An 18656-nucleotide genomic window follows, 5' to 3' on the forward strand; every position below is an offset into this window, starting at 1 on the left:
AACCTGTTCTTGGATGATCCATTTTCAACTACATGGAAATCTTCATGCAAATACAGATTCAGTAATGTTACGAAACTGTTCACCATGTACTCTGCTTCAGGAGAGTTGGAGCCTCATATGATTTCGTGAATCTTCCTCTGCTGTTTATCATCAACTTCTTTTCACCGGAAACTCCTTTCACTCGACTTTCAATCATAATCAAAAATGGACAATATGAAGGAAGCATTTTGGTACTACAAAATTTCCATTGCGTCTAGTATTTCGGGCGGGGGGGAGGGGGTGTCACGCGCCCCTGCCTTCACTCCACCCATTGCCCCCCACCCCCCAACCAACCTGCGTGCGGGGCTGGCAGTATTGCATTGAGAATGGCTCTCTGGAAACCATCGACTCCATATTGTCATTACAGTCGTGAAATCCTGACAATACGACCGGCAATACCACGTAACGATGAAGTCGAGTTTCGACCGTCCACGATCCTAACGCTGTGGAATTGCAGCATACGCTGGCAGACGACTCTCCTCCCTAGGTGAGGCATAACATAATCTTCTCACAAACAAACAACATTCAAATGCGATTCTGAATGAGGAATCTGCTAAGTACTCTACTCTTACGTGCAGAATGCAAATGTTCTTACAACTATCTACTTCGTGCGGTTGTGCTGAGAGGCTGTTTCCATACCCAGTGTATTACACTTCTTGCCAGTATAACGTTTGTCGCATGCTACCTTTGTGGTGTTACAATTTTAATGGGCAATAGTGTAGATGGTGACGTCCGCATCCTACTATGACGCACCCAGCCCATAACGACTCCCTCCGTAAGCCATCATGCTAGCCACATATATGGCGCACTACGTTAAGTTCTATCGAACTGTGGGCATAGCTGCAGAAGCGCTGGCCTCGGTTCGCGCAGGCGGACCCATGGCGCGGAAACTACAGGGTGTCACACGCTTGCATGCGTAAGCAGTCGGGTGGCGCCTTTCGCAGTCCATCTGTCCGGGATGTAAGCTGGTGGCTATGGCCGCCACGGCTCGCACATCGTTCACGGACGCCGCAGGCTTAGCCGGGTGCGGCGTCAGCGTGAAATGGACCTCACGAGACCGGCACGCCACGGATTTACTCTCTCGGGATCCGCCGCTGCTGCTAGTATGTAGCCTGCCCTGGCTGATTCAGAGGAAGTGGAGCGAGAGAGAGAGCGAGAGAGAGAGAGAGAGAGAGAGAGAGAGAGAGAGAGAGAAACTGTACCGTCCTCACTCCCTCATATGACTAGCAGAAGTCTGCTGAAAAGCCAACTCTCCTTTTTGCATCAACACTGGTTCTCGGTACTGTCTTTTCTTTGCAGTACAATTCCGCTTTCACACACCAGTGTCATTAACTTCAACATCATCAGCCACTCGACTCCGCCTTGTGAATGTATTTCAAACCAGCTATACGTATATATGTTCCTACTGCAGATTCACTATTTTCTATCCACCTTCATTTAGGTCGTCAAAACTGTGTCTTCACGTCTGTTGGAATCCGCCAGAGAACATGCTTGCTCTATGTATCACCCATTTGCCTGGCTACACCTTGCGCCAGTTTCATTGTTATCACAGTATGTCTTTCGCTCCAGTCTATTCCCTGATCCACTCATCTGGATTTCTCTTGCTGTTAACATTTCCGTACACTGTTGAGCCAAAACATTATGACCACCTGGTCAATAACGTTTAGATCCACCTTCCCAAAGCAATACAGTAGCGATTCTGTGTGGCACGTATTCGACAAGTGCTTGGTAGGGTTTCACACGCATATGGCAGTACGAGGCCATGCACACTGAAGCATTACTTGAAAAAACTCGTCTCTTTCTTAAATTTAAAATATATTTCAAAGTGATTTCGTTGCGTGAATGTGCGCTCCTCCCTTAAAGAAATATTTCATGCTGCCTACGAAAAATGTAATAAAAATTGTATAAAGTATGAGTTCAGATAGAAGATATAAGAGGAATCAACCGGTGGCTGAAACGAAGCGAACGGATTGTGTTTTCAAATGTTTTATAACGAAATGCAAGCGAGGAGCGAAGCTCCTTACAGTAAACTGTACTCTTTTCTCTCGTCTACATCGAACTGAGCAGACGTATTTTATGTCGGCCTCTCTGTAGTAGAATTACTTTAATTTATTATTAAATATGACAAAACGGGTTATATTTATGTTTCATTTAAAAGGAAGTGTATTCCCTGCAGTTATGAAGTGGTGCATGATTCATGATTTTTGTAGCGTTGGTTTCAGAAAATTGCAAGCTCAACGTGAAACTTCTGAAAGCAAAGGAGGAGGCAGCTTTATGGTCCGGGGAATGTTTTGGTCACATTTCACGGATTATCTCGCCATTTTGGAATGCACAATGAATCAACACGAGTATGCATCTATCCTTGTGGACCATACGCACCCCAACACGCAGTTTGTTTCCCCTCGGTACGATGGCATCTACCACCAGGACAACGCAATGTGTCAAAAGGCTCGCAGTATACGTACGTGGTTCGAAGACCACCAAGATGAGTCTACTATACCCCTCCAGCCACTAAACTCGCCGGATTTAATCCGAATAGATAATCTGTGGGACCATCTCTATCAAGCTGGATAGAGGATCCGGCATCTACCAGCAGGACAATGCAACGTGTCAAAAAGCTCGCAGTACACGTACGTGGTTCGAAGACCACTAGGATGAGTCTATCGTACTCCTCTAGCCACTAAACTCGCCGGATTTAATCCCAATCGATAATCTGTGGGACCACCTCTATCAAGCTGGATAGTGGATCCTGACCCAGCAAACCCAGCGCAGCTGGCTTCAGTACTGGAGTCGTCAAGATCCCACATCCCTGTCGGTAATTTCCAGAACCTCACTGACTCTCTTCCTGCACGTGTCGCAGCAGTCCGTGCTGGAAAAGGAGGTTATTCAGGCTTTTGACAGTTGGTCGCATTAATGTGAACGGACAGTGTAGTTCAATAATTTCATTGGTAACTTGAACATTTTTTTTGCATTAATCTTAGATTATTTTAATATTATTATAGCTGGTTTTCAAGCATACTTTCAAACATCGCCTATTTAGTGAATGATTTAAGTTTATCTACACCACTGATAAACACTGTAGTATTATCAGCAAAACGAAAGTAAAGTTTAAAGCTACAATTTCACGCTTGGCACCCATTCTGGCAAATTGCGTTTTACATGGCGCAGTCTTTATACTATCTCTTCACACTATCAAAACTGGAACTCAGAACTAAATACAGTGATCCAGGCGGAGTTTTCTTTCATTACAGTCGCACTGGTAGCAATTTTATCGTTTATGAAAAACGAAGACGATTCAGATGTGTTCCATTAACTGGTTTTTCAGGTTAGAGATATGAAGACTTTCTCTCCGCTTGTCGACAAAAGTACTGATGAGGTGGAATCACGTTGTCTACAAATTTGTTTCTCTTTTATTCGTACTAAGCTGTGCAAGGTACTCTACGTAAAATTTCGTTATTTGATATCTCTCCTGGTTTTGCGGTCTTAACGACCAGAGCTGTACAAACGTTCAAGATGAAAACTGTCTCGCCCTTTCTAGAGCACGATGTGATTTTACTGTTCCCAGCTCCCCAGTCGTTTGGTCACGTTATGGGCGTGGCTCGCTACTTCAGTCGCTGCTTGTTGCTGTAAAGTGCTGTGAGCGTCTCTTCGTCGTTCTCTGATCTATTCATATAAAGTATGATATCTTCTGTGAGTCGAAGCCTATATATGTACTGGTTCATTTAAAGAGACTCGTGGAATGTTTCAAAATGTTCAAATGTGCGTGAATTCCTATGGGACCAAACTGGTTAGGTCATCGGTCCCTAGACTTACACACTACATAAACTAACTTATGCTAAGAACAACACATACGCCCGTGCCCGAGGGAGGACTCGAACCTCCGGCGGTAGGGGTCGTGCAGTCCGTGTCATGACGCCTCAATCCGCGCGGGTGAAATGTTACATGAACAAATGAGGAACTCAAGTATTCCTGTTTGCAATTAATTTTTATGGGGATACTGAAAAGGAAACGTGATTTCTCGAGCACAAAATCACATAGCGGTGCTGAGATACAATTTAAACATTCGTTGGAATTTTTAAGAAAATTCTCTGATTTGAAGTTAAATTATAACTTCTTGGACATTATCTTGGGCGCTACTGTGTGTGTGTGTGTGTGTGTGTGTGTGTGTGTGTGTGTGTGTTCCAATATAGTCACTGAACTAATGATTACCCATCTGTTGACTAACATATAAAATACATGTAATCTGTCGCCGTGAAATAAAACAGACGCAAACAGGTAACGAACTGATGACTGAACGCTATCCCAGAAAAATGGATGTTACTCAAAAGATAACTAAAAACGTCATTAACATGAGGTGTAATTAATACGGCACTCATTAAACAGAGTTTCGCAGCTGATTTATTTACCAGCCTTCGACCTGAGAACCTACCACCAAACGATTTGTTATCGTGTAAAAACTTGTGCGTGGTCCATCTTATCATTTTTTACAAACGTAAGAGATGAAACTCAAAACAAACTCTAGATACAGTTAATAGTCCTAGAGGACCTAATAAGTGTAACCTTGTATTCACCCACACAGCAAGCAAATATACAGCAGTTAATTAAAGTTATATTAAGTCAGGGAATCGATATTGTTACTTGGAAATAGAAGATTGGACCATTTCAGTTATATTCCAACCGATGGTGGCGCAGCCATTGATATCACGTGAAATGTAAACAAAGCTCTTGTAAATAAAACTGTTATTTACACTCTCATGTTATTGCAGTGACCGTGAACTGTAAACTGAGCAACAATTTTTGTAAGCAGTAATAAAAAACTGACGTCTTTTGACGGCGCAGTCTTTCAGAATTTGTGCTTGTTTTTTTGTCACTACCGGTGCAATACCATTGCTCTTCCTCACTGCATTGGATATTTGAAGAAACACTTGGTAATTGCTGCTTAGTCAAATCTGATAATAGTACACAAGCTAATGATCAAATTTAAAAGATCTAATTTTAAACACTGAATGCTGTCAGGGGTAGCTGTATGGTAAAAAAACAATTTTAGGCTCGTGTGCTGTGGGTGTTATTTTGACCGTAAAGGTTTTGTGAAACCCAGTGTGACTCTGAAGCTTCATCGGCAAAAGACGTATTGCCAGATGCGAGGAGGGAACCCGCTCTCTGGTTTCCTAGGAGGAGCGACTAATTAACTAATTCATTAGGTAAGTCCCTCTACTGGCATCACAACCACGTCGTCGACACTTGACGTAAGAGTTTAGAGGGAGAAACGTGGTTCATTGCAGTGTATTTGCTTTGGAAATGAAATTATTAAAGCGAGTCGTAGAGGCGTTGTGACGACGCGAGACCGCAAAAGGAGCCGATCTGGAGCTGCAGAGGCCTCAGCACTATCACATGGCCCAAACTGAGAAGCCGACGACAACTGGAACTATCCGTTTATGCATTTTCTCAAATATGTTCGAAGGGACACGTAATTGACTGAAATGCGATGATTATGAACAGAACAATTACAATTTGAGAAGATAGTGAATGAATGTTTCAGACACGAGGGTGGTCTTTTCTCTTTTATTATCAAAATGGAACGGTGAAACTGTAGCAGTACGATTGAAGTAACGAACATTATGTATCCAAGTACAAGATGACATAAAGTAGCTGTCACCTGACGTTTAAGGTATAATGTTGCTCCAGGCACTTGTCATATGATTCCTCTAATCAATCAGTTAATTACATAATGACACTCAAATACAATTCTGGTATGATGTAATCTGTTCAACTGTCAAATTAATGCAATAGTTAAGATTTTAATAAGTGAGATATTTTTTGTCAATTCATATTCTCAGTGAAATTATATTCAATACTCGTGCTTCATTTCTCAGCTCAGAAATTTCTGTGAAATTTGCTAACTTATTTTAAAACTAAATGTAAAAATCATCGTAATATACTAATGGGTTAAGTGGAGGGGAGGTGGGGGGGGAACTACAGCAATATCAAGTTATTTGCATAAATATGAAATTGGGATTTTCTTAAACTACGTACTTGATATTTTCGCAAAATGCTATTTGTTGACTCATTTATGCAGAAAGTGTGACAATTTGCTTTGGTTTCTAGCATAGAACTGTCATTTCTCATACTCGCTTAATATCGTAAGTCATTCGTAGAGTGTAAAAATAAGCATCTATCGTGAACACGCCAGTCAAAATATGGCTGTAAAAACGTAAATTCGAAAGGATTGTCTGGACAAAACATCATTTGTTATCTAGTTACTTTTGTTATATACGATGCACATAAATGTTATAACATTGTAATTCAGATCAATGCTTTAAGTCAGTTAGTGCAATAATCTATTCAGACGTCTGCTTTACGACTTCTTATTCTAATACTGAATAAATTGTTGATTATAATCCAGAGGGATTATCAGTTTCGTCTAGAAACCAAGTGGTATACAGAAGATGAGGCAATTCACGTTTCGTTCTAAATAGAAGTTGGTCTAGTTTCATCCAGTAAGTAATAGGTGAGTTCCAATGTTACTTTCTACATCATTGGTTATTTTCTTATTTGCTATTTTTACATCACTAATTCCCGAAATTTTGCAACTAATGAACGTCAAAATCTCGAGTGAATGGTGTAAAAAATACACAGTAGGAAGACAAAGTTCAGAGTGGTACTTGTATTACACAATAAAATTAGCCAATAGCGTAATGATATTCATGAAAAGTTTCAAATTAAATCGCTTTAATTTAGGTTTTAACATTTAGTTTCAAATCCGTCTATTGCAGGCGCGTTCCTTTAGTCTACCTCTGCGACCCCGCCTGCACGGACCGAGCTATGCATTCCCTCTATGCAGTACTGAAAGGCGGGTTGCCAATACCGAGTACGGCAGGCGCCACCATTAATCAGAGCGGCGTGGCTTCCGTCGCATGGCAGGCACCGAACATTCCAGAGGCAGGCGCCGAAGCGGGCCTTTCGCTCGCTGTCAGCACATTAATTCTCCGACTGGACAAAAAGAATTTTCAGTTCCCGTTTTCTCTCTCACCACGCAACAGGAGTGTCTATACAAGCGGAAAGAACGACAGAGGAATACCCAGTTCGCTAGTCAAGCAAGGAACACTAAGAGTACTGATTAAAATTTAAAGAAAAAGTAAGTTAAAAACCAGCGCAACACTCCAGCTAGCATATATTCAGTTTCATGATGAAGTAAGTCAATCTGTAGTGGCTCCAGGAACCATCTCACTGTTTCATATCTGTACTTCTTTGCAGTCTGATACCAACGTATACGATCAGCTACGAGACACCAGCAGCAGCAGCAGCAGCATCACGGCTCGATCTTTTAGGCTGTTACGGCTCCTTGTTTGTCCTGGCATCTTTTCCAGGGACATATCTGCCTTCGCCGACTGATCTGTATCGCCCATGCCTAGATCCAGGCATGCTTTGTGACCAGTTGCAGTATTTCATTACGTCAGTGATGCTTTGAGCTCCCAGCTCTTCTACCTTGTCTTCACACCTTTCGATGTCAAGCACTGAACATTTTTGGTCGTCTCTGTTCATTTCAGTGCAGTAAATTTTAGACTAGTAGAAGTTACTTCAGCAACAAACTTATAACCAAAATTGTTGACAGTATAGTGGACAATGTGAAGGAATTCTACTACCTTGGTAAAAATAAGGTATGACGCACGAAGTACAGGAAAAAAGAACATTCCTTGTCAACATAAATTTGCTAGTATCAAACGTAAGTGTTAATTTGAGAAGAAAATTTCTCAGAATAGAGTGGCAGTGTGTAACAACGACTCTGGGAACACCAGGAAAGAAGCGTATCGAAGTCGTTGAGATGTGGCTGTATAGGGGAATGTTGAAAAAAGAACGATAAGATTAGAAGTGATGTAGCCCTCAGCAGAATCGACAGAGAAATGAACTTGTTCTACAAGTCAACTATAAGAAAGCATCACAGTGATACGAAATGAGCTGAGCGACATTAGAATAGCTTCCGTGAAACTACAGGGAAACATAGAAGGAAAAAATATAATTGAGGACGTAGTGCATCTCTGGCATGGAGATATTACTACAGGACATGCAATCGAGGCGGTTCTCGTCAAACCATTAAGATGATGATAATTTAAAAGAAGTTAAGTCCTATTTATTGCCATACAGCATTAATCACACCCCGGCTACCCTTCATACTTAACATTTCGCATTTCGTTCCTTACACCTGATTTTTCTAGGTGCAGGACTTTTGATCCGTGCGAAAAGAAGAGGGTGTTTTGTATCGGCAGGTATGCAAAACTTAACTATGTTGCGAATTTGTGTTTTCCCAGAAAAAGAAACCGCAAGCGCGGTAACCACTCAGTCCACACCTGCTGTCTGTGGAAGTGTTGTTGCTTTAAAGAAAGTGTTACTTACTGTACAGTATTTATGGATTGCGTGAGAGAAAAGAAAAGGAATCTCCTGGGTTTGCTGTTAGCTAATCATACAACGGACGGTGAAAAAGAGGGCTATTTGCTCCCGACACGCCAAGCGCAGAAAAATAGTCGACAGTAAGTTTTTGATAGTGTGTCGACTAATAGCTCATCTTCCTCGCCACTGAAACGCACTTGTAGCTTTTTAGCACAAGCTAAATGACGTAAAACGCTTCACTGCACATCTGAAGGGACTTTCACATTCGTCCCAAGAGAGCAGTGAATGATGTTTCACCACTAGGTCTAGCGAGCAACCTGTGTTGCGAAAAAACTCCCGGCATGAATACATGTCGCCTTTTGATGGACGTAGTGGAAGTCCGTCCTCTACGGTGTGACCAGATGGGAGGAAGAGCAGATGTTAGCAAGACAAATGAGAAACTAAAACACCCTGTAAAGATGGTTTTAGTATGAAATGCGAAACGAATCAACACATTCGTAAATAATCCTTATACTGCGTCAAGAAGAAGACGTTGTCAAGTTGGGAAAAAAACGAATAAATGCGAGTAGGACTGGCTCTGTCAGGATTCCTTATGAACGTGATTATCTATATACATCCCCATAATAATCATAATAATTTGGTGTGGTTCAATGGGCTAGTGCAAGTGTCCTTGGCACTTCTATGTCCTTAAGCCACGCCAATTATCCAACTGTGGAAAGGGGACTTACCGTTTGCGATGAAATCCGAACCACGTGTCGTTTCTGGCGACTCTTCAAATCGTTTAGAGATGAAGGCTAAGTGCAAACGAAAACTGAAAAATCGGTGTCCCGACCGAGATTTGATTCCACGACTTATCACCTTCCAAACACGCGGTTTACCGTTAGAACACCAGGACCGACATTTATAGAGATAGTTGATTGAGTTCGCGAGTATCAAAATACGAGTATGTGATATCAAAATATGCGGCACATAAGGGCGTATCTTTTGATTGTACTCAGTTAGAAGCTTAAATGTTTCAAGCCGCCAAGGAACCGTACAGCTTAGACTTTGACATAAATCTTAACTTCAACCTCCACCCGTTCGTGAGAAAAAGGTGTCTTAATAGCCGCAGACGCAGACAGATTGGCAACAAATGGGAAAAAAATATTTTAATGTAATATACACTTTAATATAAAGAAACGTGGGACCAAGAAAGAATTATACCAATGGGACGGAAATTGGTAGATGTGACGAACATGTACAGAGAAACAAGTGATTACAGTTGCATAAAAATTGGATGATTTATTCAAGAGAAAGAGCTTCACAAATTGTGCGAATCAATAACGCGTTAGACCACCTCTAGCTCTTAAGCAAGCAGTTAGCCAACTTAGAAGTGGCTGACAGAGTTATTGGATGTCCTCCAAGGTACATCACGCAAAATTATGTCCAATTGGCGTGTTACATCGCTAAAATCCCGAGATAGCTGTAGTTGGAGGGCCCTGCCAACAAGGCGCCAAACGTTTTCAACTGTGGACAGATCCGGCGACCTTTCTGGCCAAGGTAGGTCACGGCAAGCATGAAGACAGGCAGTAGAAACTCTCGCCGTGTGCGGGTGGGTATTATCTTGTTGAAATGTAAGAAGTGGATGGCTTGCCATGAAGAGCAACAAAACGGGACATAGAGTATCGTCGTCGTACTGCTGTGCTGTAAGGGTGGTGCAGATGACAACCAAAGGGGTCCTGCTTTGAAAAGAAATGTCATCACAGACCATCACTCCTGGTTGTCGGGCCGTATAGCGGCGACAGTCAGCTTGGCATCCCACCGCTGTCTGGTGTGTCTCCAGACATGTCTTCGCTACTCATCGGGACTTAATTTGAAGCCAGACTGAAGATAATTCTACTGCAGCAAATGAGATTCCGGGCCGAAGACGTGTCAAGAGACGCCCCGGACAGTGGTGGGATACCAACCTGGCTGTCTCCGTGCTTGCCATAGCCTACATCGCCCAGTAAGGTCGCCGAATCTCCCCCAATTGAAAAGTTTGGAGAACTGTTGGCAGGGCCCTCCAATAGCTCGGGATTTGACGATCCATCGCCCCAGTTGGACGTAATTTATCACAATATTCCTCAAGAGGACATCCAACAAATCTATCAATCAGTGCCAGGCTCAATAAATGCTTGCATAAGGATCACAAGTGGGCCAACGCGTCGCTGGCTTGCACAATTTGTGAAGCTCTTTCTCCTGAATAAGTCATCCAATATTTCTTAAATTGTTATAATTTGTTTTTACTTTACATGTACATCACATCTACCAACTGTCGTCCCATTCGGATAATTCCTTCGAGGTGCGTCTCATTTTTGTCCCGAGAGTGTAATTACAAGTCAACAATTTTTAGATTCTTTCCTTTGTTTGCACTTTGAAACCTTGTTCCTTTTCGAACTTCATGACTCATGGTCAATACCCTACAGGTTTTCACGAGTGAGTTTGGGAATATCGAAATATGTAATAAACGGCCGTATCTTTTGATTTAATTGACTTAAAATGTTAAATTTTTTCACACCGAAATGTGTGACATGAATTTCAACTTGATACCTCTACCTGTTCCTGAGAAAAACTGGCCTTAACTGGTCGGACAGGTAAACAGAGAGCAAAGTGATCATCTAAGCGTTCCTTATTCACCGATTGAGGCAAGAAATGCTAAAAAACGAATACAAAAGTGACGTACAGACGTACGACTACGCAGTTTGTGAGTGTGTGGTACATATCTTGTGTGTGTGTGTGTGTGTGTTTGTGTGTGTTTCCGTGGTGGCCGACGAAGCAGCTGGTGTACCGCGCGCAGCATCCCAGAGACAGCAGCGGGAATAACACAAGCCTGGTACTGGCATCGTATGCGCATGCGCAGTGTGACGCCGCGCGCCGCCAGCGGTAGCAGCTGTGCTCACCTTGAACGGCTTCATTATTCTGCGCAGCTCCCCGCTCTCGTTCAGCCTCTCGATCGTCTCGGCGTCCTGCAACAAGACAGCGCGGAGTGAGTAGAAGTAGGTGCAGGGAGGGAGGCTATTACCTTGCAAAACAACGCGCGTGGGCACTGGTGAACCAATTCCCGGGTTCTAAAGCAGAACAATAACGATCATCATCACCAGAACAGCAAACTAACAAAATAAAGAATTACAGCGATAGACAAGGTCTGTCACCATTCTTACACATCCTATACTTAGATGATCGTCTCGGCGTCCTGCAACAAGACAGCGCGGAATGAGTAGAAGTAGGTGCAGGGCAGGAGGCTATTACCTTGCAAAACAATGCGCGTGGGCACTGGTCAACCAATTCCCGAGTTCTAAAGCAGAACAATAACGATCATCATCACCAGATCAGCAAACTTGCAAAATAAAGAATTACAGCGATAGACAAGGTCTGTCACCATTCTTACACATCCTATACTTAGACGATCGGCTTGAAGCAACGAAAATCAACAAGCATAGAAGTACTAAAATAATAGAGCAATAAATCTTTTAGGACATTATTCTTTGACGATGACTCGCCTGTTATGGCCTCTTGTGAAAATGACTTACCGAATGCGGAACATATGTTGTTGCTCTACAGTTATTCTACATCTACATCTACGTCTACATCCATACTCCGCAAGCCATACCTTGAGTACCTCTATCGTTCTCCCTTCTATTCCTGTCTCGTATTGTTCGTGGACAGAAGGATTGTCGGTATGCCTCTGTGTGGGCTCTAATCTCTCTGATTTTATCTTCATGGTCTCTTCGCGAGATATACGTAGGAGGGAGCAATATACTGCTTGACTCCTCGGTGAAGGTATGTTCTCGAAACTTCAACGAAAGCCCGTACCGAGCTACTGAGCGTCTCCCCTGCAGAGTCTTCCACTGGAGTTTATCTATCATCTCCGTAACGCTTTCGCGATTACTAAATGATCCTGTAACGAAGCGCGCTGCTCTCCGTTGGATCTTTTCTATCTCTTCTATCAACCCTATCTGGTATGGATCCCACACTGCTTAGCAGTATTCAAGCAGTGGGCGAACAGGCGTACTGTAACACACTTCCTTTGGTTTCGGATAGCATTTACTTAGGATTCTTCCAATGGATCTCAGTCTGGCATCTGCTTTACCGACGATCAACTTTATATGATCATTCCATTTTAAATCACTCCTCTACACTGATATTCAATCGCCATTCCCTGTACCATGCGTCAATTCGCTGCAGATCCTCCTGCATTTCAGTACAATTTTCACATTCCTCTCGATATACCACAGCATCATACGCAAAAAGCCTCAGTGAACTTCCGATGTCATCCACAAGGTCATTTATGTATATTGTGAATAGCAACGGACCTATGACACTCCCGTGCGCCACACCTGAAATCACTCTTACTTCGAAGACTTCTTTCCAATCACACAATTGGTCTGATAGTCCATATGCTCTCACTTTGTTCATTAAACGACTGTGGGGAACTATATCGAACGCCTTGCGGAAGTCAAGAAACACGGAAACTTGGGAACCCGTTTCTATGGCCCTCTGAGTCTCGTGGACGAATAGCGCGTGCTGGGTTTCACACGATCGTCGTTTTTGAAACCCATGCTGCTTCCTACAGAGTAGATTTCTAGTCTCCAAAGCTCTAATAATTTTTGTGGAAATTAGTAATCCTCGTGTAGGGTAAGTAGTGGCTTTGGGTGTTTATTATTGAGATGAAATGTCACTTGTTACGTGAATGAGCTTGCTCACGCGGGTACCTAACTATTAGAGAAAAAGCGCAGGCCACTCCCGTTCCTAAGTAGGGTCGTGGCATGGATGCAGATAATTAGCGACTTGGAGGGGAGAGCCGAGCAAAGTGGCCAATGGGGTCCCGTGAGCTACAATGTGTCGGCAACGCGCAGCACATGCCTCGACTTATTCTGCCTGGAAGGTACAGTCACCTCGTGAAGCCTCGCCTGTTTGCTGTGCCGCTCCTCAAAGCTCTAATAATTTTTGTAGATTTTAGTAATCGTCGTGTAGGGTAAATAGTGGCTTTGGGTGTCTATTATTGAGATGAAATGTCACGTCTTTTTAATGAAATTATGTTTAAAGTGTCATACATTGACTCCATAATCCTACTTTAGTTATCGAAAGTTCGTTCATGCTATTAGATGGTAAGCAGCTTTTCAGTAAAGGCCTCAATGCAGGAAAGGTGGCCATCTCGGCGATGGCATCTGGCCACTTTGAGTAGGGGGAAAACGTAAAACCAGGGGCCGAAATAATAGTGGCCTAGTAGCAGCAAATAAAGAAAGAGAAGAAAAAGAAATTGAAAAGGAGGAAAAACTGAAATCAGTCGAAGATAAGCAAGCAGCAAAAATGAAATAGAGAATTTCTGACAACTTGGATAAGAACATAGTGTACATGTACGGCAAAAAAAAGTTCAGATTCAAGGCCAGACGAGCAATGGATTAAATACCAATTGTGCTCCCTCTGGGTTCATGAACTCTGTACAGGGGTTGAGCTACACAATTCGATTTCTACGTGAAACGTGTGATTTGTATCATGTTTCACAATAAAATATGTTTAGTTCTTTGTTAAATAGTTTTTATCCCTCATTTTTTAATTTTTTCCACTTCGTGAATTGTCTACAGTACTTAATTACTGGTTTCTATACATTTCTGCCCATTTATACTCAGCTTACAAAAATGGAATACTTTAGCCTGGCCACTTAGCCTGGCTTTCACCTATTGCTGAAGCTAATTTGTGTAGAAATATGGAACATTTTTCACGCTCATCCACTATGACATTTTTGTTGGAGAATGAAATTCTCCTCTATCTGCCGTCCGGAGTGGCCGAGCGGTTCTAGGCGCTTCTGTCTGTAACCGCGCGACCGCTACGGTCGCAAGTTCGAATCCTGCCTCGGGCATGAATGTGTGTGATGTCCTTAGGTTAGTTAGGTTTAAGTAGTTCTAAGTTCTAGGGGACTGATGACCTCAGATGTTAAGTCCCATAGTGCTCAGAGCCATTTGAACCATTTTTGAACCATTTTTTGAATCTCCTCTATCAAAAACAATATGGATTCCATAAACCTGGGAAACATGACCCACTCTGTTCGTCCATGAGATCCACAGGCCCATGGAGAACTGCATTCAGCTTGACACCACGTTCCTGATTTCCGAAAGATATTCCATACAGTTCCGGATAGCTGTGTAAAAATTTGAGCTTACCGGTTATCGGGCCACTTTGGGAATGATTCAGGTATTCCTTGCAGAGAATACTCAACACGTCGTTCTTAACAGGATGAAGTCGACGGATGTTAAGCTAATTTCTGAGGTATCCCAACGGAATGCTGTAAGTCCATTACTTTTACATTAGGTGTGCCATGAGAAGGAGACAACAGTTATATGTAAAAAACAAAATTAATAAGAGTATTATAATTACACTTCAAGTCGAACAGTGCAACTGTACACAACAGCCATTATCTCTGAAAGAGCGAGATGAATGCGTAGGAAGGGAGTGGATGCTGACGTACCCAGGTTTCAACTGTGCCCTCCATTTCCTTGTCACAGTTGAATCTCTGGCCTTTCAGAGTTTGTTTTAAGGGGCCCAAGGCGCGCAAGTCACATGAGGAGATATCGGGTCTGCAAGGACAGTGTTCTAGGACCTCCCATCGAAATGTTTGAAGAGCTGGAGGGTCGTCTTGGCCAGACGACCCTCGACATAAGGCTGCTACCACCGGAATATTAATCAACGTACGAGACACTGCTCTCTGTACACCTCTTTCATCTTACGACATACTTTGAGTCATTCTCCCCTTCTGCGCAAAGAAATTAGATCATAGCTCTACAATCTGATTGGGAGGAATCACGCAACCAACAGCATAAACAACTCTCCAGAAATGAGTAAATTGCTGCGAAACCGTTAACTCCGCTCATGTAACAGATACTATTTCGGCCCCTGATTTTACTTTTTTCCTCTACACAAAGTGGCCAGATGCCATCGCCGAGATGGCCACTTTTCTTGCATTGAGGCCTTTACTCAAAGCTGTTTACCATCTAACAGCATGACAGAACTTTCGATAGCTGAAGTAGGATTATAGAGTCAATATATGACACTTTCAACATAATTTCATTAAATAGACATAAGTGATATTTCATCTCAATAATAAACACACAAAGCCACTACTTACCGTACACAAGGATTACTAAAATCTACAAAAATTATTAGAGCTTTGAGGAGTGGCACAGCAAACAGGCGAGGCTTCGCAGGGTGACTGGACCGTCCAGAGAGAATAAGTTGAGGCATTTGCTGTGCGTTGCCGACACATTGTAGCTCGCGGAACCCTATTGGCCACTTTGCCCGGCTGTCCCCTCAAAGTCGATAATTATGTGCATCCATGCCACGATCTTACTTAGGAACTGGAGTGGCCTGCGCTTTTTCTCCACTCGTTCGGTACCCGTGTGAGCAAGCTCCGCGTAACAAGTGACATTTCATCTCAATAATAAACACCCAAAGCCACTACTTACCCTACACAAGGATTACTAATTTCCACAAAAATTATTAGAGCTTTGGAGACTAGAAATCTACTCTGTAGGGAGCAGTATGGGTTTCAAAAATGGTGATCGTGTGAAACTCAGCTCGCGCTATTCGTCCACGAGACTCAGAGGGCCATAGAAACGGGTTCCCAGGTAGATGCCGTGTTTCTTGACTTCCGCAAGGCGTTCAACCATGTCTCGGTAAACACATTCAGCCAATGGTATTACATGCAAAGAGGCTTGAGCGAATGTCTCCTTTTACAGATGGTCATATTTTATAATACTCGTTCATGTTAGTGACATGGCAGATGACGTTCGAAGAGTATTGAGGCTGTTCGGTGACGAAACTGCTATCTACAGAAGTATTACAACGTCATGAGAGTAGCAAGACCTGCAGAAGATTGGTGACGAGTGCAGGTGTGTCAGTCGATCCTGAACGTAAATAAACGTCATGTACGCTGTATAAATGAGCGAAGAGACACATCAGATTACACTATTCGCAATAAATCATTGCAAACAATAAAATACACAAAAGTAATTTCCCGGGACAATCTAAAGTGGAATGATCACATAAAATAAATTGTAGGGAAATCAGCAGCCAGAGTGAGATTCAGTGTGAAAATTTTAAGAAAATATGGATCGCTTACGAAGGAAGTGGCTTACAAAACACTCATTTGACAGATTGTTAAATATTGCTAATAAGTCGGAGAATCTCCAGGGTAGGCTAACGTAAAGATAGAGAAGGTGACAGGAAGCGTGACACGTTTCGTCACTGGATTGTTTAGGAAGCGGGAGAGCGTTTCGGAGTCGTACAATGAACTTCAGTGTCAGATGCTACAAGAGAGGCCTTTTGCATCACGGAGAGGTTTACTGTCGCAGTTCCGCTATCTCACGTTCCACAAAGAGTAGTACAACTTCTTTCTTACTCCAAATTAAGTCTCGTGAAAGAAACATGATTCAAATGGCTCTGAGCAGTATGCGACTTAACTTCTAAGGTCTTCAGTCCCCTAGAACTTAGAATTACTTAAACGTAACTAACCTAAGGACATCACACACATCCATGCCCGAGGCAGGATTCGAACCTGCGAACGTAGCGGTCGCGCGGTTCCCGACTGTAGCGCCTAGAACCGCTCGACCACCCCGACCGCAAAGAAACATGAATAGGGAATTAAAGAAGTTATAGCTCATGTGGAGGAGTTCACTGACAGTCGTTCTCAGGACGGCCAATTTGCGAATGGAAAAGAGAAGGGGGCGAAACGTCTGTGATGTCAGAAGTACCCGCCGTTTCATACCCTGATGCGTCTTGCGGATCGTAGGTGTAGATGTAGATAACATAGTCAAAACATGCTATGGCGAAATCTAAAAGTATAAGAAAAAGTTACGGCCTCTAAGGGAAACGACATTACAAGTTGAAAGAATTATGGTTAGACGGCACTTGTGTCCAACAAATATCACACTTCGATAATCTAGGGTACAATGTCGCATATGAATAAGATCGATATGTCGAGAGCAATTTGGCTAGAGTAGTGTGGCACCATCAGAAAAGAAAAATCGAAGAATCTTTTCAAAGACGTAATTTCCACTTTTAGTTGTAACTGTTCTAATGCGCTATTGCAATTTCAGCTTTTGAGCTTTTGTGAAGCATCAAACTTGAAGTTACATTATGGCGTAAAAATGGTACAAATTCCAATGGCTCAATAAAAACATTTACACCTGTCGACAAAGCTCAAAATTTTAAGTGCTTCTCCCAAAACTCTAATGCCTTTTCCAAAGTTCTACACGGTTTCTTTTACTGCTTGCACACTGTTCAGATTGAATAACACCGGGGACAGACTACATCTCTGTCTCATTCCCATCTCAACTATTATTTTCCTGTCATGTCTTATAACTGCAATCAGATATCCGTAAAGATTATGGATAATCTTTCGCTGCCTGTACTTCCTGCCCCCTAGCTTAAAAATTGCAAAGAGGCTACACACAACAGGCATTCAATGCAGTTTTGTGATAGTAATGTGTGGTCAAATTTTGCGCAAACATTCTTCACACAGAGTAAGTAAATGTGTGTTATAGACATGGGTCTGGAAACTGTATCCCCATGTTGGATATCATTTTTTACTTTTGTTTATAATCACATTAATCATGAGAAACACTTAGCAACCAAACCTACAAGCATTACATGAAACGTTATCTTACATGTAATGTTCAAAATACACTCCTAGTTACGTATGGTTAGAATGTACAGTAAGTTGTCAAAACTCCCGTGACAGGTAGGTAGGTAGGGGTGGACCAGTCCCTTGCGCTCCACGTTCTACGGTCCTAAGACCACTAGACTTTTATTTGTGGGGGTATTTGAAAGCTCTTGTGTACGGAACCCCGGTACAAGATGTACAGTCTTCGTGTTCCTATTGCGAACGCTGTGATACAATACGCAGTTCACATCAGCCCAACAGGGATTGATGGTTGTATCCTCGCTAAGGGAGGGCATTTTGAACATTTCATGTACAAAACTGATTTATGATCTGGTGATACGTACTTTACCTGTTTGTTTACCATCATTAATGTGATTATGAAGGGAAATAGAAACTGAGCTCTACCATAAAAATACAGCGATTCCAAACCCAATGTCGACGTAATACATTTTCTTCATCTACGTGTAAGGAATTTTCCCTGAACTGTAGACCAAACATTTCGTCGCATCCTCTATATCTTCATTACAATATCGGTGCTTGATTATCGATGTATAAA

The 18656-nt window shown here is 42.5% G+C and overlaps 1 protein-coding gene across 1 annotated transcript in view; it reads right to left on the reverse strand.

Annotated features, from left to right (window-relative positions):
• The window catches only part of LOC124709123 (flocculation protein FLO11-like), a 587789-nt gene that overhangs the window by 17947 nt on the left and 551186 nt on the right, over positions 1-18656 (reverse strand). The window contains exon 3 of the mRNA XM_047240781.1: positions 11343-11408. Within this exon, the coding sequence (XP_047096737.1) occupies positions 11343-11408 (66 nt within the window). The remainder of the gene's footprint in view (positions 1-11342; positions 11409-18656) is intronic.

Source organism: Schistocerca piceifrons, chromosome 7, assembly GCF_021461385.2.
Source record: "Schistocerca piceifrons isolate TAMUIC-IGC-003096 chromosome 7, iqSchPice1.1, whole genome shotgun sequence".
In the NCBI taxonomy this organism is placed as follows: Eukaryota; Metazoa; Arthropoda; class Insecta; order Orthoptera; family Acrididae; genus Schistocerca; species Schistocerca piceifrons.